This window comes from Oncorhynchus kisutch, unplaced genomic scaffold (genome assembly GCF_002021735.2).
Source record: "Oncorhynchus kisutch isolate 150728-3 unplaced genomic scaffold, Okis_V2 Okis07a-Okis12b_hom, whole genome shotgun sequence".
In the NCBI taxonomy this organism is placed as follows: Eukaryota; Metazoa; Chordata; class Actinopteri; order Salmoniformes; family Salmonidae; genus Oncorhynchus; species Oncorhynchus kisutch.
In genome coordinates this window covers 9,992,541-10,014,415 of record NW_022261984.1, presented here as the reverse complement: position 1 = coordinate 10,014,415, position 21,875 = coordinate 9,992,541, and the positions used below count along the sequence as shown (strand labels likewise).

Sequence of the window (21,875 nt, the reverse complement as noted above, 5' to 3'; positions counted from 1 at the left end):
GAATCTTAAGGGACAAAGTCATTCAGACAAAAGAGAAGGAAAAGAAGTTGCCATTTTCTGTCCTGATTTCTAAGGGCCACTTGGGAAAACGTTACATTAGAAGTGTCCAAAAAAAGGCAACCTATTCCCTATATAGTGACAATGTACCAGAGCCTATGGGCCAAATAAAGGGATTAGGGTGCCATTTCAGAGGCACATAGGTTTGTGGGTCAGGACAAAATGTACCATCATAAATCCAATATCTCCCTTTACTTCCCCTTTAACACCTAGGAACTCCTCAGAAAAACAGAGCCAGGAGTTTTCCCCAACAACCATGATCTGACAAGAAGAAAAAAAACACTCCTGTCCCCACTGATAAATAGGACCATATTGCTTGACAAATAGAGCGGGAATGATTTAAAAACCTGAAGCAGCTATGTATTTAGCTGTGGTGTAAAGGAGTCAGAAAGGAGAAGAGACAGCTGTCCCCGTCACCATGACATCATACCTAACTAAAGTGTTCTGTAACAGAACATAGTCCACCTCCTGCTTCCTATTGTAACATGTGCTAGTATATAGGGGCCTGTGATCCAGAAAGGTACCCTATTCCGTACGTAGGGTGCTACTTTAAACCATGTAGTGCACTACAAAGGGAATAGGGTGTAGAGGGGGTCAGGTGTAGGGTTGGGGGGGTAGTAGTAAGGCGGGGGGGTAGTAGTAAGAGGGACACACCACAGCTAAACACACCCCTCTAGGTTGACCTTTGACCCCTCATGCTGCTACTTCGGCGGCAGGGGCTGCTTCTGCCTCAGGGGCGGTGGGAGCCGTCTCGGCCACTACTTCGGCCACTACTTCCTCACCGGCGGCCTCCATGGCAACGACCTCTTCCACGACGCCAGGAGCCGCATCTGTGACGTCCTCTGCGACAGCCTCCGGTGCAGCTTCTTCCGTAACCACGGCAACTTCCACTGCGGGCGCCTCCTCAACTGCGACGACCTCTGGTTCCGCAGCAACCTCTGCAACCGCCTCTAGGACAGCGACGGATTTGGCTGCGACCTCTGCCACGACTTCCTCTGCTGCTGCAGGCGCCTCCTCGACTGCGGCCGTCTCAGCGACCACCTCGGCTAACACCTCTGCTTCTACTGGTGCCGGTTCTTCTGGGGATTCTACTTCCTCTGCTGCTGGTGCTGCTTCCTCTGCTGCTTCATCTGCTGCTGGTGCTGCTTCCTCTGCTGCTGGTGCTGCTTCCTCTGCTGCTGGTGCTGCTTCCTCTGCTGCTGGTGCTGCTTCCTCTGCTGCTGGTGCTGCTTCCTCTGCTGCTGCTTCTGGAAGGAGATGGAGCGAGAGAGAGAAGTGGAATAGAGAGAAAGATGAGGACACGGTCTTATCCCTCCCTACAGGGTTTTGTCCAATTCTAACATCGATCCCCTAAAGACAGATTCTAAATTGTACCATGTGGTCTGGTCCCTGTGTAGAAAGTATCCTGATCAGGAACAAAAGGATACTAAATACTAAATTAAGTTTAAACTGCTTTCAGTTTTTAGTCCTCTGCTAAGCAGTTAACTACCTTTTAATGTGTGACGCAGTTTGACCTTTGAACCCTCCGGAAACCCCTGAGGTGTATACTACAAACGTAGCTAGATATACTCAGGCTTTTCTGAAGTGAGCTAGCTTCAGGTAGCTTCACATTCCAGCTCAGGCTTTTCTGAAATGAGCTAGCTTCAGGTAGCTTCACATTCCAGCTCAGGCTTTTCTGAAATGAGCTAGCTTCAGGTAGCTTCACATTCCAGCTCAGGCTTTTCTCATTAAGTAGATATTGATTGTGCACCTGTCACTTCCTTGAGCCTCCTCAAGCCAGCTGGTAACTACATAACCCGTCAAACACCGAACCCGTCGAACACCGAACCCGTCGAACACCGAACCCGTCGAACACCGAACCCGTCGAACACCGAACCCGTCGAACACCGAACCCGTCGAACACCGAACCCGTCGAACACCGAACCCGTCGAACACCGAACCCGTCGAACACCGAACCCGTCGAACACCGAACCCGTCGAACACCGAACCCGTCGAACACCGAACCCGTCATTGACAATTCTAAAACATCAATACATGTGCCAGAGTGCCACATTTTCATGTTTGACTAAATCCAAAAAATTGAAAAAAAAAAAAAGTCACACTGCAATTTCAGCAGACCACGGCGCGGAGACCACGGCGCGGAGACCACGGCGCGGAGACCACGGCGCGGAGACCACGGCGCGGAGACCACGGCGCGGAGACCACGGCGCGGAGACCACGGCGCGGAGACCACGGCGCGGAGACCACGGCGCGGAGACCACGGCGCGGAGACCACGGCGCGGAGACCACGGCGCGGAGACCACGGCGCGGAGACCACGGCGCGGAGACCACGGCGCGGAGACCACGGCGCGGAGACCACGGCGCGGAATGGACTATTAGAAGTACAGTCTCACACATTGTTTCAGTGTTCTTAGACCCTTTCCCTCCCAGTCCCATGATAAAATAACTGTATTAGGAAAGTTTAACCGCATGTGAAGTTTCAAATGCATCCAGTCACTAAATGTTTTTTTTTATCATTTGTATTTGATTGCAATTTTTAACACGAGAACAGTTGATTAACAAAATATTGAGAGTCAGTCGTCTCCCTCGAAGATGGAGAATAAAGAGATGATCCACTCAAGAGGGAGGAAATCTGATTGGAACGGTCCTCAACTCTAAGCTGTAACACTTCATTCAGGATAAGTATAGTTAACCTGCCCTGCAAGTTCGTTCTGAAGGATTCACTGGCATAGAAATTAAGCTGGCTAAAATAAAAAGGTGATCCACATTCGTGTCAGCAGTCATCCTGAGTTGAACTCCGAGTTGACCAAAGACAACTCAAACCACATTCATTGTTTAGGGCTCCGACCAGGCTGGTGACACCTGCTCAGCTGCAAAGGACCCCTATGGCTTTGAAAAAAACATCAAATCCCTACTCCACAATTACAAGCCATCAAAAGGTCATTGGCGGGAGGTCAGAGGGGCAAAGACCTCGGATCCTTTCCTCCAATGACCTTTGAGAGAGCTGTGAGGAATAGTGGAATCTAGGATGGTGATATGACAGCTTGTTAATGCCACAGAGGTGAGCTGCAGCTCATTAGGTGTCAACTTAAGGATCGTCAGAGAGTCACTCTTGCCAAAAATCTGTCCAAAATAAGTCCAATGAGTTTCTATGGCTTGTTCTGGGCCGAAGCTCGACGCCTGCCTTCACGCCATTGGGACAACAACTCCCATCGTTCGGGTGGAGACCTGATATACAGATCTCTGGTCCAAGGGCGTTAATGATTAACAGGGGGAGGCAAGAAATGGACAAGGACAGAGGGAGGAAGCCAGGATTTCTTTGACGGCTAGTAACCTTATCAGACACAGCAACAATCCCAAGATGCACCCCATTTCCCTACATAGTGCACTACATTTGACCAGAGCCCTATGGGCCCTATGGGCACTAAATAGGGAATAGGGTGCCTCTTGGGACACACTCCCAGCCAGAGGGAACACCTGGAGCAGGGTTAAGGTCAAGGTTAAATGAAAACAGCTGTTTTTTATAAACAAACCATTATAATAGGTAACAAGGATAATATCAACTGATTAGCCAGTGATCTGTATTGGTATTTAAACTGGCCCCTGACTAGTTAAAAGGTCCAGCCACATTCTGTTGTAGAAGTATACCCAAGTACACGAACAAGGATAAGATCAACTGATTAGCCAGGAATGACAGCAGTAGCCACAACTGGTTTTAAATGGTATAATTAAGAAGACGAGGAACTTGGGGTCAGGTACTTTGGGCGATAGAGCTGTGACAGACTAAGCAACGAGCAAACATCCAAACATAACATGCAGGCAGGACAGGAAACAAATAACAAGCTTTTTTTGGAATACACCAAAAGATATGCAAATGAGGAAAAGAGAAAAGGACCAACAGGTAGATATGAAGGGAATGAAGGAGTTCCCATGGCTTAGTCTGAACAGTGTGGAGATGTGTGCAGAGTAAACGATACTACAGACTAAAACCACAATAATACGCAAGCAAAGGTAGACGGACACCGGTCAGAACATCTGATGTTTGGATCGTGTGTTAATGCATTGTTCACTGACCAAGTTCAGGAGCCAAAGCTCAACATTACCCTTTTCTTTTCAAGTGTGCCCAGCTTATGGAGCTATTTTGGAAACACGTAAAGGAGAGTTTAGAATGTTTAAAGGGGTAGAGGTCGTTGAATATGTGTAGGCCAGGTGTAGAAATCCAAGTTAGTTATTGAAAGTTTGTTGGCTAGCAATGACAAACTGGCTACCAGTGCCAGGTGTGTCAGGGGAAGTGTAGAATTTAATTTAAAGTTGATGTGATCGAATAGCGAAGCCTACAAAATGGCGCCCCCCCGCCACCACAAACGCATTAAATGGCAGTTAGTTACGCTTTGTTCTGACAGGAAGTTGTAAGATGTTTCATGCCAGGTAGGACTAGAGCACTGTCTCAAATGGCTCTATTCCCATCAGCACAGCGCCGGAGAGACAGGATCTGCTAAAGCATTCAAGCTACATTTCTCACAGGCACGCTAAAAGATGTCCAAAAAGAACTCCCCCTCTGCCTCGCCTGTAACACAAAAAGAAAAAATGACACCCGTTGTCTATATATAGGTTGAGGGTTTGTCTATACACTGTATGGCCACTAGTGTACTAAGGATGGGTGAATGTAGGTAGGAACAGAAAACTAGACTCTAAAACTACATGAACCAATCAGAGCTCTCAGCGACACCATGTGAACCAAGGAGCTTAGCCCAACAGACCAATCAGGCGATCTGGGCACAGGGCCCAGGAACCCAGACAGGTCAATTAATCACTGACAGAAATCAGCCCTGACAGTCTAGATTAATGACATTCAGAGTGATCATTCCACCATGCTGGCATGTCGGTGGCAGCGCCAAAACAGGGTCCATGCCAAAAGAAAACATTTGGCTAGGCTTAGTGTGGACAAAAACATTATTGTCATGGTTGCAACGTTCTGATGAGACATTCCTTCTCCAACTGACACTAGAACTCTGGCCATTCTTGTCCACTATGATGAGGAATTCTGGAATACTGAGAGTACAAATTCTAGAACTCCCCTAGGATTCTACATTCTATGGTTCTAAATTCTATGGTTCATGTCTATTGGTAGAATGTCAAGAGTGTGGCTCAATGGAGTGTGAGGCAGTGCAGACAGTAGGCTACTGAGAACTCACCCTTGGGCCTCAAGTTCATCTCGGCGAGTCGGTCATTGTACCGCTCACTGTCACCATTCACTGTCTTGTAAGCCTGAATGGAACAGACAGAGGTTGGAGGGACACGCCACATTAAAACAATCACAGAAACTGAATCTAGCTGCATTTCAAAATGGCTGCCTTGATCTAAGTAGAGAAGCTGAATCCTCTCTTCCCTCAGCACTAGTAAGTAACAGTGTAGTGTTAAATAAAGGAGTGGCCTAAGCTAACGTCCTCGCCAACGGTTCTCTGTACAACTGGTATAACGGTCATTAAAAAGCACCACTGCTGCGGTCAGGATTCTCCATGACAACAGTTACCACAAGGCTATACAGTGAGTTTTGGCTCTGTACTCCTGCACTTTATTGCAAATGTCTAGAGGTTCAAATGCAGACTGTCAGCTTTCAATTGGAGGGTATTTTCATCCATACCTGGTGAACCGTTTAGCAATTACAACACGTTTTATACATAGTCCCCCCCCCCCCCATTTTAGGGGACCAAAAGTTTTGGGGGAATTTCACTTGTATGAGTGTTAAGTAGTCAAAAGTGTAGTATTTGGTCCCAAACGACTACGTCAAGCTTGTGACTATACTACTTTGTTTTGGTTGTTCCAGATTATTCTGTACCCAATATAAATAAAATGGTAAACAATGTGTTGTTTTAGAGTCATTATAAATAAAATGGTAAACAATGTGTTGTTTTAGAGTCATTATAAATAAAATGGTAAACAATGTGTTGTTTTAGAGTCATTATAAATAAAATGGTAAACAATGTGTTGTTTTAGAGTCATTATAAATAAAATGGTAAACAATGTGTAATTTTAGAGTCATTATAAATAAAATGGTAAACAATGTGTAATTTTAGAGTCATTATAAATAAACTGGTAAACAATGTGTAATTTTAGAGTCATTATAAATAAAATGGTAAACAATGTGTTGTTTTAGAGTCATTATAAATAAAATGGTAAACAATGTGTTGTTTTAGAGTCATTATAAATAAAATGGTAAACAATGTGTTGTTTTAGAGTCATTATAAATAAAATGGTAAACAATGTGTAATTTTAGAGTCATTATAAATAAAATGGTAAACAATGTGTAATTTTAGAGTCATTATAAATAAACTGGTAAACAATGTGTTGTTTTAGAGTCATTATAAATAAACTGGTAAACAATGTGTTGTTTTAGAGTCATTATAAATAAACTGGTAAACAATGTGTAATTTTAGAGTCATTATAAATAAAATGGTAAACAATGTGTAATTTTAGAGTCATTATAAATAAGAATAAAATATGACATAGTAATGTGGATGCTACCATGATTACAGACAACCCTGAATAATGATGACAGTAACACACCAATCTGTTCCCTAATCAAACCACTGACCTGGGGTCTGTTCCCTAACCAAACCACTGACCTGGGGTCTGTTCCCTAACCAAACCACTGACCTGGGATCTGTTCCCTAACCAAACCACTGACCTGGGGTCTGTTCCCTAACCAAACCACTGACCTGGGGTGTGTTCCCTAACCAAACCACTGACCTGGGGTCTGTTCCCTAACCAAACCACTGACCCACTGTTTCAACTACATAATAAACACAACCTCCATTCACCAGAGTAACCTGTTCTCTACAGCCTCTCCTCACATCGTTCCCTAACCAAACCCCTGACCTGGGGTCTGTTCCCTAACCAAACCACTGACCTGGGGTCTGTTCCCTAACCAAACCACTGACCTGGGGTCTGTTCCCTAACCAAACCACTGACCTGGGGTCTGTTCCCTAACCAAACCACTGACCTGGGGTCTGTTCCCTAACCAAACCACTGACCTGGGGTCTGTTCCCTAACCAAACCACTGACCTGGGATCTGTTCCCTAACCAAACCACTGACCTGGGATCTGTTCCCTAACCTGGGGTCTGTTCCCTAACCAAACCACTGACCTGGGATCATGTTTCCTAACCAAACCACTGGCCTGGGGTCATGTGTCCTAAAGTTTATGCATTGGATTATAGTGTGGAAAACTGATCTGGGAAGAGTCAGGAAAAATCTATACTTAATGTCAATATGCTTGAAATTAAACTTTATAGCATGCTTAGTTCAAGTTAACCTTCAAGCACAGACTTCAGATCAGTGTTTGCTCTCCAGATCACCTTAACCATTATGGGAGGAAACAAAAAAAACTGACCTAAGATCAATGTCTAGCGTGATACTCAAATAGTAGAATACGGTTCTGAGTAGATGGTGCCCTTCAGGCACAAATCTGATCTAGGATCAGCATGTACTGCCCAGGCCTTATCCTTTACCATTAGGTACACACACACAACCGATCTGGAATCAGTACTTACGTAGACCACAGCGGCAGTGAGGCCTCCTCCACACAGAACGGCGTACGCCACGTTGGTGGCAGAGCCACCGGGGATCCCGACGGACATCTGCCGCACTGGAACCACTGTAAGGAGACCCAGTGGAGAGGGGGACATGGTTAGGGGACGGACCGGAAGAGAGAGCTACCAAAGACTGTGGATAATGAAGTTCTCAAAAAAGGCGGTTTACCAGTTTACCTAAAATGGTCAAGGTTCCTGTCTGTGAAAGATTCTTCAAAGTAGCAGCCACCACCGTAAAGCTTGGAGGAGGTGTGATGGGGATTTTCTGGTGACATCGATTTATTTAGATTTCAAGGCACACTTAACCAGCGATACACCATCCCATCTGGTTGGCGCTTAATGGGACTATCATTTGTTTTTCAACAGGACAAAGACCAAACACACCTCCAGGCTGCATAAGGGCTATTTGACCAAGAAGGAGAGTGATGGGAGTGCTGCATCAGATGACCTTGGCCTCCACAATCACCTGACCTCAACCCAATTGAGATGGTTTGGGATGAGTTGGACCGCAGAGTGAAGGAAAAGCAGCCAACAAGTGCTCAGTATACATGAGAACTCCTTCAAGACTGTTGGAAAAGTATTCCAGGTGAAGCTGGTTGAGAGAATGCCAAGAGTGTGCAAGGCTACTTTGAGGAATCTAAAATATATATATATATTCAGATTTGTTTAACACTTTGTTGGTGACAACATGATTCCATATGTGTTATTACATAGTTTGATGTCTTCACTATTATTCTACATGATTCCATATGTGTTATTACATAGTTTTGATGTCTTCACTATTATTCTACATGATTCCATATGTGTTATTACATAGTTTTGATGTCATCACTATTATTCTACATGATTCCATATGTGTTATTACATAGTTTTGATGTCATCACTATTATTCTACATGATTCCATATGTGTTATTACATAGTTTTGATGTCATCACTATTATTCTACATGATTCCATGTGTGTTATTACATAGTTGTGATGTCATCACTATTATTCTACATGATTCCATATGTGTTATTACATAGTTGTGATGTCTTCACTATTATTCTACATGATTCCATATGTGTTATTTCATAGTTGTGATGTCATCACTATTATTCTACATGATTCCATGTGTGTTATTTCATAGTTGTGATGTCTTCACTATTATTCTACATGATTCCATGTGTGTTATTTCATAGTTGTGATGTCATCACTATTATTCTACATGATTCCATATGTGTTATTACATAGTTGTGATGTCTTCACTATTATTCTACATGATTCCATATGTGTTATTTCATAGTTGTGATGTCATCACTATTATTCTACATGATTCCATATGTGTTATTTCATAGTTTTGATGTCATCACTATTATTCTACATGATTCCATATGTGTTATTTCATAGTTTTGATGTCATCACTATTATTCTACATGATTCCATATGTGTTATTTCATAGTTTTGATGTCATCACTATTATTCTACATGATTCCATGTGTGTTATTACATAGTTGTGATGTCATCACTATTATTCTACATGATTCCATGTGTGTTATTTCATAGTTGTGATGTCATCACTATTATTCTACATGATTCCATATGTGTTATTACATAGTTGTGATGTCTTCACTATTATTCTACATGATTCCATATGTGTTATTTCATAGTTGTGATGTCATCACTATTATTCTACATGATTCCATATGTGTTATTTCATAGTTTTGATGTCATCACTATTATTCTACATGATTCCATATGTGTTATTTCATAGTTTTGATGTCATCACTATTATTCTACATGATTCCATATGTGTTATTTCATAGTTTTGATGTCATCACTATTATTCTACATGATTCCATATGTGTTATTTCATAGTTTTGATGTCATCACTATTATTCTACATGATTCCATGTGTGTTATTACATAGTTGTGATGTCATCACTATTATACTACATGATTCCATATGTGTTATTACATAGTTGTGATGTCATCACTATTATTCTACATGATTCCATGTGTGTTATTTCATAGTTGTGATGTCTTCACTATTATTCTACATGATTCCATGTGTGTTATTTCATAGTTGTGATGTCATCACTATTATTCTACATGATTCCATATGTGTTATTACATAGTTGTGATGTCTTCACTATTATTCTACATGATTCCATATGTGTTATTTCATAGTTGTGATGTCATCACTATTATTCTACATGATTCCATATGTGTTATTTCATAGTTTTGATGTCATCACTATTATTCTACATGATTCCATATGTGTTATTTCATAGTTTTGATGTCATCACTATTATTCTACATGATTCCATATGTGTTATTTCATAGTTTTGATGTCATCACTATTATTCTACATGATTCCATGTGTGTTATTACATAGTTGTGATGTCATCACTATTATACTACATGATTCCATATGTGTTATTACATAGTTGTGATGTCATCACTATTATACTACATGATTCCATATGTGTTATTACATAGTTGTGATGTCTTCACTATTATTCTACATGATTCCATATGTGTTATTTCATAGTTTTGATGTCTTCACTATTATTCTACATGATTCCATGTGTGTTATTTCATAGTTGTGATGTCTTCACTATTATTCTACATGATTCCATGTGTGTTATTTCATAGTTGTGATGTCATCACTATTATTCTACATGATTCCATATGTGTTATTACATAGTTGTGATGTCTTCACTATTATTCTACATGATTCCATATGTGTTATTTCATAGTTGTGATGTCATCACTATTATTCTACATGATTCCATATGTGTTATTTCATAGTTTTGATGTCATCACTATTATTCTACATGATTCCATATGTGTTATTACATAGTTGTGATGTCTTCACTATTATTCTACATGATTCCATATGTGTTATTTCATAGTTGTGATGTCATCACTATTATTCTACATGATTCCATATGTGTTATTTCATAGTTTTGATGTCATCACTATTATTCTACATGATTCCATGTGTGTTATTACATAGTTGTGATGTCATCACTATTATTCTACATGATTCCATATGTGTTATTACATAGTTGTGATGTCATCACTATTATTCTACATGATTCCATATGTGTTATTACATAGTTGTGATGTCATCACTATTATTCTACATGATTCCATATGTGTTATTACATAGTTGTGATGTCATCACTATTATTCTACATGATTCCATGTGTGTTATTACATAGTTGTGATGTCATCACTATTATTCTACATGATTCCATGTGTGTTATTACATAGTTGTGATGTCATCACTATTATTCTACATGATTCCATATGTGTTATTACATAGTTGTGATGTCATCACTATTATTCTACATGATTCCATGTGTGTTATTACATAGTTGTGATGTCATCACTATTATTCTACATGATTCCATGTGTGTTATTACATAGTTGTGATGTCATCACTATTATTCTACATGATTCCATATGTGTTATTACATAGTTGGTGTCATCACTATTATTCTACATGATTCCATATGTGTTATACATAGTTGTGATGTCATCACTATTATTCTACATGATTCCATATGTGTTATTACATAGTTGTGATGTCATCACTATTATTCTACATGATTCCATATGTGTTATTACATAGTTGTGATGTCATCACTATTATTCTACATGATTCCATATGTGTTATTACATAGTTGTGATGTCATCACTATTATTCTACATGATTCCATATGTGTTATTACATAGTTGTGATGTCATCACTATTATTCTACAATGTAGAAAATAATAGAAATAAAGACAAGCCCTTGAATGAGTCAGTGTCCAAACATTTGACAGGTACAGTAGATACAGAGGGAGATGCATGTATACAAACTATAAAGCATGTAAATATAGGAATAAAAAGCTAGATGTACACGTTTTGTTCATCTACTCAGACAGTAAGGAAAATGCTAGTTTTGCATTGGACAGAGCTAACTAAACAAGCTAAACACAAGCTAAACACAAGCTAAACACAAGCTAAACACAAGCTAAACACAAGCTAAACACAAGCTAAACACGACTAGCCAACCTATCCCAGTCCATCCTACCAAGCTAAATGCAACATTTCCTGCTTTCTAAACCCCTCCCCATCTAAACACATTTCATTTGGGCTAAAATATATATATTCAGATTTGTTGAATAGCATTTTTATTTTAACTTTATTTAACTAGGCAAGTCAGTTAAGAACAAATTCTTATTTTCAATGACGGCCTAGGAACAGTGGGTTCAGGGGAAGAACGACAGATTTGTCCCTTGTCAGCTCGCGGATTTGAACTTGCAACCTTCCGGTTACTAGCCCAACGCTCTAACCACTATGCTACCCTGCCATCTCTACACTCTAACCACTAGGCTACCCTGCCGTCTCTACACTCTAACCACTAGGCTACCCTGCCGTCTCTACACTCTAACCACTAGGCTACCCTGCCGTCTCTACACTCTAACCACTAGGCTACCCTGCCGTCTCTACACTCTAACCACTAGGCTACCCTGCCGTCTCTACACTCTAACCACTAGGCTACCCTGCCGTCTCTACACTCTAACCACTAGGCTACCCTGCCGTCTCTACACTCTAACCACTAGGCTACCCTGCCGTCTCTACACTCTAACCACTAGGCTACCCTGCCGTCTCTACACTCTAACCACTAGGCTACCCTGCCGTCTCTACACTCTAACCACTAGGCTACCCTGCCGTCTCTACACTCTAACCACTAGGCTACCCTGCCGTCTCTACACTCTAACCACTAGGCTACCCTGCCGTCTCTACACTCTAACCACTAGGCTACCCTGCCGTCTCTACACTCTAACCACTAGGCTACCCTGCCGTCTCTACACTCTAACCACTAGGCTACCCTGCCGTCTCTACACTCTAACCACTAGGCTACCCTGCCGTCTCTACACTCTAACCACTAGGCTACCCTGCCGTCTCTACACTCTAACCACTAGGCTACCCTGCCGTCTCTACACTCTAACCACTAGGCTACCCTGCCGTCTCTACACTCTAACCACTAGGCTACCCTGCCGTCTCTACACTCTAACCACTAGGCTACCCTGCCGTCTCTACACTCTAACCACTAGGCTACCCTGCCGTCTCTACACTCTAACCACTAGGCTACCCTGCCTAGTGGTTAGAGCTGATGTAATATCACTGTCAGACTGTAGGAAACTGAATCATCTTCACAGAACCATTATATTAACAACACTAAAGACCCAAATGCAGCCATAGAGATTTGAGAGAAGACCATAAATCTCCATAATGGGTTGTGGTTGTTGTAATTGTTGTTGTGTGGGTGGGTGGCATGGTCCACATGGCCAGTAGGGCTGGGTGGAGAGCAGGAGCCTAGTCTTCAGTAAACAGACTGCCAGGGTTGACAGAATTGGCTCTCCTCAGGCTAAATAGCCTGATCCTATCAACACTGGCAATGGTGGTGCGTTTAGAACACAGACATAAATAAAACCTCGTCCTTCCTGGACCAAAGATCCTCTCCTCTGCGACACCATCACCCAAACACTCCCTAAAAATCACACACAGAACACACACACACACAACCAGTCAATCACATACACACAACCAGTCAATCACACACACACAACCAGTCAATCACACACACACAACCAGTCAATCACACACACACAACCAGTCAATCACACACACACAACCAGTCAATCACACACACACAACCAGTCAATCACACACACACAACCAGTCAATCACATACACACAACCAGTCAATCACACACACACAACCAGTCAATCACACACACACAACCAGTCAATCACACACACACAACCAGTCAATCACATACACACAACCAGTCAATCACACACACACAACCAGTCAATCACACACACACAACCAGTCAATCACATACACACAACCAGTCAATCACATACACACAACCAGTCAATCACATACACACAACCAGTCAATCACATACACACAACCAGTCAATCACAGACACACACACCATAGAAAAGACACAGCCACATGACATAAAACCAGTCAACTACACAGGAAATCGTGGCCGTGTTTTGCTGTCTACTTCTGCCTGTTAGTCCATTAGAGAGTAAAGGACTTCTATAGATGAATGTATACATTCAGCCCTGAGGAGAAAACACCAGGAATATAACTGTTCCGTGGTGGTGTACAGGGGACTAGGTTCAAAGTTCAACATGTGTCCCAGAATGCAAAGGTCTGGCAGAGGGGTACCTACAGGGGAAAAACAAGAGACACTTTCTATAAGTAGTGCCTCTGGTGTGTGCTCATGAGGTGTGTGTGTGTGTGTGTGTTTCCACACCCGTCTCTGGGTGAGTGTGTGAGCAACATATGTGTTCTATAGGAGGTGTGTGTGTGTGTTCACCTGTCTCTGGTTGAGACAGTGTGTGTGTGCGCACCTGTCTCTGGTTGAGAGTGTGTGTTTGTAGAGCAGCCCAGCAGGCCGCAGTAAGGGAACAGTGTACAGAAGGGAGCTCTCCACCCCCACAACCACTCTCCCCTCCATGTAAAGAGTATCACATTTCATCCTGCAGCTCTGCAGAGAACACATCTACCCCCCCTGGTAGAGGTCAACAGAACCACATCTACCCCCCCCCCTGGTAGAGGTCAACAGAACCCACATGTACCCCCCCTTGGTAGAGGTCAACAGAACCACATCTACCCCCCCCTGGTAGAGGTCAACAGAACCACATGTACCCCCCCTGGTAGAGGTCAACAGAACCACATCTACCCCCCCTGGTAGAGGTCAACAGAACCACATCTACCCCCCCTGGTAGAGGTCAACAGACCACATCTACCCCCCCTGGTAGAGGTCAACAGAACCACATCTACCCCCCCTGGTAGAGGTCAACAGAACCACATGTACCCCCCCCTGATAGAGGTCAACAGAACCCACATGTACCCCCCCCTGGTAGAGGTCAACAGAACCCACATGTACCCCCCCCCCTGATAGAGGTCAACAGAACCACATCTACCCCCCCCCCCCCTGATAGAGGTCAACAGAACCACATGTACCCCCCCTGGTAGAGGTCAACAGAACCACATGTACCCCCCCTGGTAGAGGTCAACAGAACCACATGTACCCCCCCTGGTAGAGGTCAACAGAACCACATGTACCCCCCCTGGTAGAGGTCAACAGAACCACATGTACCCCCCCTGGTAGAGGTCAACAGAACCACATCTACCCCCCCTGGTAGAGGTCAACAGAACCACATCTACCCCCCCTGGTAGAGGTCAACAGAACCACATGTACCCCCCCCCCTGATAGAGGACAACAGAACCACATGTACCCCCCCCCCTGGTAGAGGTCAACAGAACCACATCTACCCCCCCTGGTAGAGGTCAACAGAACCACATCTACCCCCCCTGGTAGAGGTCAACAGAACCACATCTACCCCCCCTGGTAGAGGTCAACAGAACCACATGTACCCCCCCTGATAGAGGTCAACAGAACCACATCTACCCCCCCCCTGGTAGAGGTCAACAGAACCACATCTACCCCCCCCCCCCTGGTAGAGGTCAACAGAACCCACATCCACCCCCCCTGGTAGAGGTCAACAGAACCCACATGTACCCCCCCCTGATAGAGGTCAACAGAACCCACATGTACCCCCCCTGATAGAGGACAACAGAACCCACATGTACCCCCCCCCCCTGATAGAGGTCAACAGAACCCACATGTACCCCCCCCCCTGGTAGAGGTCAACAGAACCCACATGTACCCCCCCCCTGGTAGAGGTCAACAGAACCCACATGTACCCCCCCCCTGATAGAGGTCAACAGAACCCACATGTACCCCCCCCCCCCCCGGTAGAGGTCAACAGAACCACATCTACCCCCCCTGGTAGAGGTCAACAGAAACCACATGTACCCCCCCCCTGATAGAGGTCAACAGAACCCACATGTACCCCCCCCTGATAGAGGACAACAGAACCCACATGTACCCCCCCCTGATAGAGGTCAACAGAACCCACATGTACCCCCCCCCCTGGTAGAGGTCAACAGAACCCACATGTACCCCCCCCCCCTGGTAGAGGTCAACAGAACCCACATGTACCCCCCCCCCCCCTGGTAGAGGTCAACAGAACTCACATGTACCCCCCCCCTGGTAGAGGTCAACAGAACCACATGTACCCTACCATGCTGACTCCTCATCTACCCCCCCTGATAGATGTCAACAGAACCACATGTATCCTACCATGCTGACTCATCTACCCCCCCTGATAGAGGACAACAGAACCACATCTACCCTACCATGCTGACTCCTCATCTACCCCCCTTGATAGAGGACAACAGAACCACATCTACCCCCCCTGGTAGAGGTCAACAGAACCACATGTATCCTACCATGCTGACTCCTCATCTACCCCCCCCCCCCCTCCCCCCTCCCGATAGAGGTCAACAGAACCACATGTACCCTACCATGCTGACTCCTCATCTACCCCCCCTGGTAGAGGTCAACAGAACCACATGTACCCTACCATGCTGACTCCTCATCTACCCCCCCTGATAGAGGACAACAGAACCACATGTACCCTACCATGCTGACTCCTCATCTACCCCCCCTGGTAGAGGTCAACAGAACCACATGTACCCTACCATGCTGACTCATCTACCCCCCCTGATAGAGGACAACAGAAACACATGTACCCTACCATGCTGACTCCTCATCTACCCCCCCTGATAGAGGACAACAGAACCACATGTACCCTACCATGCTGACTCCTCATCTACCCCCCCCTGATAGAGGACAACAGAACCACATGTACCCCCCCTGATAGAGGTCAACAGAACCACATCTACCCCCCCCCCCCTCCTGATAGAGGTCAACAGAACCACATCTACCCCCCCCCCCCTCCTGATAGAGGTCAACAGAACCACATGTACCCTACCATGCTGACTCCTCATCTACCCCCCTGATAGAGGACAACAGAACCCACATGTACCCTACCATGCTGACTCCTCATCTACCCCCCCCTGATAGAGGACAACAGAACCACATGTACCCCCCCTGATAGAGGTCAACAGAACCACATCTACCCCCCCCCCCCTCCTGATAGAGGTCAACAGAACCACATCTACCCCCCCCCCCTCCCGATAGAGGTCAACAGAACCACATGTACCCTACCATGCTGACTCCTCACCTACCCCCCCTGATAGATGTCAACAGAACCACATGTACCCTACCATGCTGACTCCTCACCTACCCCCCCTGATAGATGTCAACAGAACCACATGTACCCTACCATGCTGACTCCTCACCTACCCCCCCTGATAGAGGTCAACAGAACCACATCTACCCCCCCCCCCTCCTGATAGAGGTCAACAGAACCACATGTACCCTACCATGCTGACTCCTCACCTACCCCCCGTGATAGAGGACAACAGAACCACATGTACCCTACCATGCTGACTCCTCATCTACCCCCCTGATAAAGGACAACAGAACCACATGTACCCTACCATGCTGACTCCTCATCTACCCCCCCTGATAGAGGACAACAGAACCCACATGTACCCTACCATGCTGACTCATCTACCCCCCCCCCCCCTCCCGATAGAGGTCAACAGAACCACAGGCAGGTAGCCTAGTGGTAAGAGTGTTGGGCCAGTAACCAGAAGGTTTCTAGATTGAATCTGAGCTGACAAGGTAAAAATGTGATGTTCTGACCCTGAACAAGGCAGTTAACCCACTGTTCCTAGGCTGTCATTGAAAATAAGATTTTGTTTTTATTAACTGACTTGCCTAGTTAAACAAAGGTTAAATATTTAAAAAAATAAAAAAAACACACCACCTTTTACATAGAGGCCATTTAGCAGACTCTGGTCCAGACACACACACAGTCAATACATTCAACTAAGGTAGGACAAGACAAATCACAACAGTCAGTGCCACTAAACGTTCCTCAAAAAACACAGCTCTCAGTGGTTACCAGACGTTGATCCTGGTTGACCCAGAGCTACTCTGCTGCTCTCTCTAATCCCATGCCACGGCAAGTGGCCTCCTGTCTGTTCCTGTGAAGGCCCAGTTATTTATACAGGTAGCTAGGCACTAATCAGTTAAGCTGAGCTAGAGGTCAGACGTGTCACAGACACGCGTGATCCCAGTTTCTTCCCTGACAGCCAATCATAGCACAATAGCATTGACCCCCCCCCCCCCCCCCCCCCCCACAACCAACAACCAACCCACCGATTCCTTCCAGCTGAATAGAGACCATTCACACCAGTGACACACACAGGAATATACATGCATGAAGAAATGCCCGCCCCTATGTAGGCCCAAAGCCTAACCATGAGGCCCATCTGCCCTGACATAGACCTAGTAATGACTGACTAGTGATCAATGCGTCATTGGTCAGCTACATATAATCCAGAGCAGAGTGAAATACACAGAGGATAAAGCTACCGCTACAATGCATGTCTATGCTTCTAGCTGTAGATCAGGGGGGATATACACCGAGGATAAAGCTACCGCTACAATGCATGTCTATGCTTCTAGCTGTAGATCAGGGGGGATATACACCGAGGATAAAGCTACCGCTACAATGCATGTCTATGCTTCTAGCTGTAGATCAGGGGGGATATACACCGAGGATAAAGCTACCGCTACAATGCATGTCTATGCTTCTAGCTGTAGATCAGGGGGGATATACACCGAGGATAAAGCTACCGCTACAATGTATGTCTATGCTTCTAGCTGTAGATCAGGGGGGATATACACCGAGGATAAAGCTACCGCTACAATGCATGTCTATGCTTCTAGTTGTAGATCAGGGGGGATATACACAGAGGATAAAGCTACCGCTACAATGCATGTCTATGCTTCTAGCTGTAGGGGGGATATACACAGAGGATAAGCTACCTTTACAATGATGTCTATGCTTCTAGCTGTAGATCAGGGGGGATATACATCCTAGTGTCAAAACACAGAGAGGTTGGAGAGGCTCTAACATTTATAAAACAGGAAATTAAACCAGCACTGTTCAGATCTCCCTCAGGGCGAATTCCTTATGCAACAAAGCAAACAGGGATTCTAGTTCCGGAATGAAGCCAGACTAGAACCAGTCTATCGATGAAGCTCGTGCATGGGAAAGTAGCTACACTAAAAATACAACCCAAATCCATTCTTCTCCTTGCTTTGACTCAAACCCACACAAAGCTATTAACTCAACAATAACATTTTCCCTCTCCCTGACAAAACACTTTGATGAGTCTGGGGAGAATGAATACAACATCACGATCAATTTGGATTATAGAGTTTGACGACTCTGCAGAACTCGACAGGTCAAATTCAAGTAGGGCTGCTATAGGCCAATCCAAATAACTATATTCACACACACACACACACACACAACCCCTATGCTATACACGCGCTACCATCACACGTGAAGAATATCCATAGGACATCATATAGACTACGGCATCTCCACTTAGCCTTCAAAAAGCAACGATTTAGGGGATATATCAGATAAATACATGCGCTTGATGCTTGGATGTTACATAACACCGATTAAGTCGTTTTTGGACGGTGATGCGCGGTTTCGTAACTAAAATGTGCAGAGCTGCATGTTCTAATCTTTGTGGACATGGACACACCTCCCCAACGGAAAAGGGGCGTACTGCCTCAAAGCGCTCAGCAATAATGTAGATTGAAATGATTACATGTAACTTTTCTTGCAATGTTTTTCAATAAACTAGTAAAGAATGGCGCAGTGGATCATCCCGGAATGAATGAAGTACATACATATCGCGCAATTTGAAGGAAACTGCAAAAATCCTGAAACTTTGCATACAAAATTCACCCAATGTTGGACAAACCATCCAAATGTATAAAATCTGTTTACACAGACGGTTATTAAAACCAACTGTAATTGCATTGACCTTCGCGTAAATCCCCACATCACGCACGCGTGACGCGTCAGCTAGGATGTAACAAACGCTGAATATAAAAATGGCCCAAACTAATACAATATACTCCATCAAATTGTACCACTTCTAATCCACTCACCATTTCTGGATAAGGGTAGGGCGACTGTCATTCGTGACAGGAGCCCCAGTCTCTGCCAAGCCGATCTACAGAAAAACATTTCTGATCAAATCCAGGATCTAGTGTACAGTGCGTGTGGTGGTACAGGAGGCTTGCTGGATGACTGACTGAGGAGAGACCAGCTGTGAACACGCATCTACAGACTGCGCTCGTTAGAGTGAAGGCAGAGAATTCACCAAAGAGAGCAACCCGCCCCCAGCTCCCCCGCCTCTTTATAAACGTCATCCCCGACAGGTCAAAGGTTGACGTGGTTTTGGGGGAATAAACCAAATAAATATTTTGAACAACATGTTCCAGAGGTTCTATACGGATTTCAGTGAAATATTTCGGAGGGTTTGCGGTGGATTTTGTTATGCGTAAATGAGAATGACAGACCAGATCTCGTTCAGGCATAAATGATAGCCTGTTCAACTGGTATAGTACCGTGGAGATGGCAGAAATACAGGCGGATCTTTATCAAAGTACAGTTTGCATATTTTGGTATTATTTTTTTCTTTTTTCTACTATGTTATTGACTTTGTTTACTCCATGTGTAACTCTGTGTTGTTGTCTGTTCACACTGCTATGCTTTATCTTGGCCAGGTCGCAGTTGTAAATGAGAACTTGTTCTCAACTAGCCTACCTGGTTAAATAAAGGTGAAATAAGAAAAAAATATATATTTCATATAATAACTTCTTATAATAACTCATTATTTCATATAATTACCATAGGGCCCTATTCGATAACAGGCTACATCTGAAAATTCCAAACAAAAACCAAGTGCCCATATTAACCGATGCGTAGTCTAATGGCCATTGTCACTATCAAAGTGCCTGTCGGATTCCCAGAGCATCTCATTCCCCCCTACTACTATGTATAAATGGATTAGGCGAGCCTCTCTCCTGCAGCTTGGAAGGACATGTACACTGGTCAGAAATATCAACGCAGCATGTAAAGTGTTGGTCCCATGTTTCACGAACTGAAATAAAATATCCCTGACATTTTTAGGAGTTTTTCTGGGGAATAGGGTGCCATTTGGTATTCCTTATAGAGTGCACTACTTTTGACCAGGACCCATAGGGAATAGGGTGCAATTTTGGGACAAAATCCAGAACAAACACCACGCAGCCATGGACAGGCAGGGCGCTAATGTGGGCCTACATCACAGGAGGTTGGTGGCACCTTAATTGGGGAGGACGAGCTTGTGGTGATGACTGGAGAGGGATTAGGGGAATGGTATCAAACACATGAGCTGTGTTCAAATACCCATATTAACATACTGTACACGACATACTTAATGAGAATATACTACATACTGTTACATACTATTAGTTCATTTTAGTATACTGTAAACAAACGGTATCCTTTCAGTTGAGCGTACTAGCTCTTTCGCCTGTCTACCGGAAGTTGATGCTGTTGCTATGCAACCTCTTGCTAGCTTTAACAAATTACTAGCTAGACATCATACCAATTCGGGTGTGTTTGTAAATTCACTCTGGCTATCTACTCAGATTTCAGAGCGCTCTCGTCTGAGTGCCAGAGCGCAGAATAACTGATGAATTTACGAGTGCAAAACACCCGTTGAATAAGGCCGGTGTCAGTAAACGTCGGCAAAAAAGCGTAATTCAATTGTTGCCAGCAGCACAGTTACAGTCACCAACATTCTGGATAACAGCCTAACCAGCTCTGCTAGGGAGAATAAAATGGTCACAGTGAGGTGTTCTCTCATATATATCTGGAAGTAACTAGCTAAATGCCCAGGGACTATGGGTGTAAATTATCTTCTGGCTAACCCCGGCACATTTACATGGATGTTGCATCACTGTCATATCTTTTGTTCAAATATTTTTTAAATTGAAAACACACAATAATGGTGTATAGGTATAAAAGACAAGTGTGCAATTCTCATCTAAACAGAAAAGAGCTGACAGGAACTACAAGCCCCAGAGTTCTGGGTACAAAACAAATAATACAAAACACCACATACAGAACAAGGACATGTAGAAGGAAAGAGGGTAGATGCCCCCCCCCCCCCCCCCCCCCACTCGGGTGGCGGGGCCAGCACATGCTGCCTAAAGGCAGATTAAAATATTACAATTGAGAGTAACGTGTTAAAATGTAGAAATTCACAGCGCCGACTGGTCCGCCGACTGGTCCGCCGACTGGTCCGCCGACTGGTCCGCCGACT

General features: G+C 44.3%; 1 protein-coding gene across 2 annotated transcripts in view; it reads right to left on the bottom strand.

Annotated features, from left to right (window-relative positions):
• The window catches only part of LOC116360145 (fibrous sheath CABYR-binding protein), a 30,349-nt gene extending 10,465 nt beyond the window's left edge, over positions 1-19,884 (bottom strand). For both annotated transcript variants that reach the window (XM_031814836.1, XM_031814837.1), the window contains exons 1-4: positions 19,669-19,884; positions 7,609-7,712; positions 5,253-5,325; positions 840-1,304 (exon numbers count right to left, since the gene is read on the bottom strand). In XM_031814836.1, the coding sequence (XP_031670696.1) occupies positions 840-1,304; positions 5,253-5,325; positions 7,609-7,712; positions 19,669-19,747 (721 nt within the window). In that variant the 5' untranslated portion in view covers positions 19,748-19,884. The remainder of the gene's footprint in view (positions 1-839; positions 1,305-5,252; positions 5,326-7,608; positions 7,713-19,668) is intronic.
• Between the last annotated feature and the right edge of the window lie 1,991 nt (positions 19,885-21,875).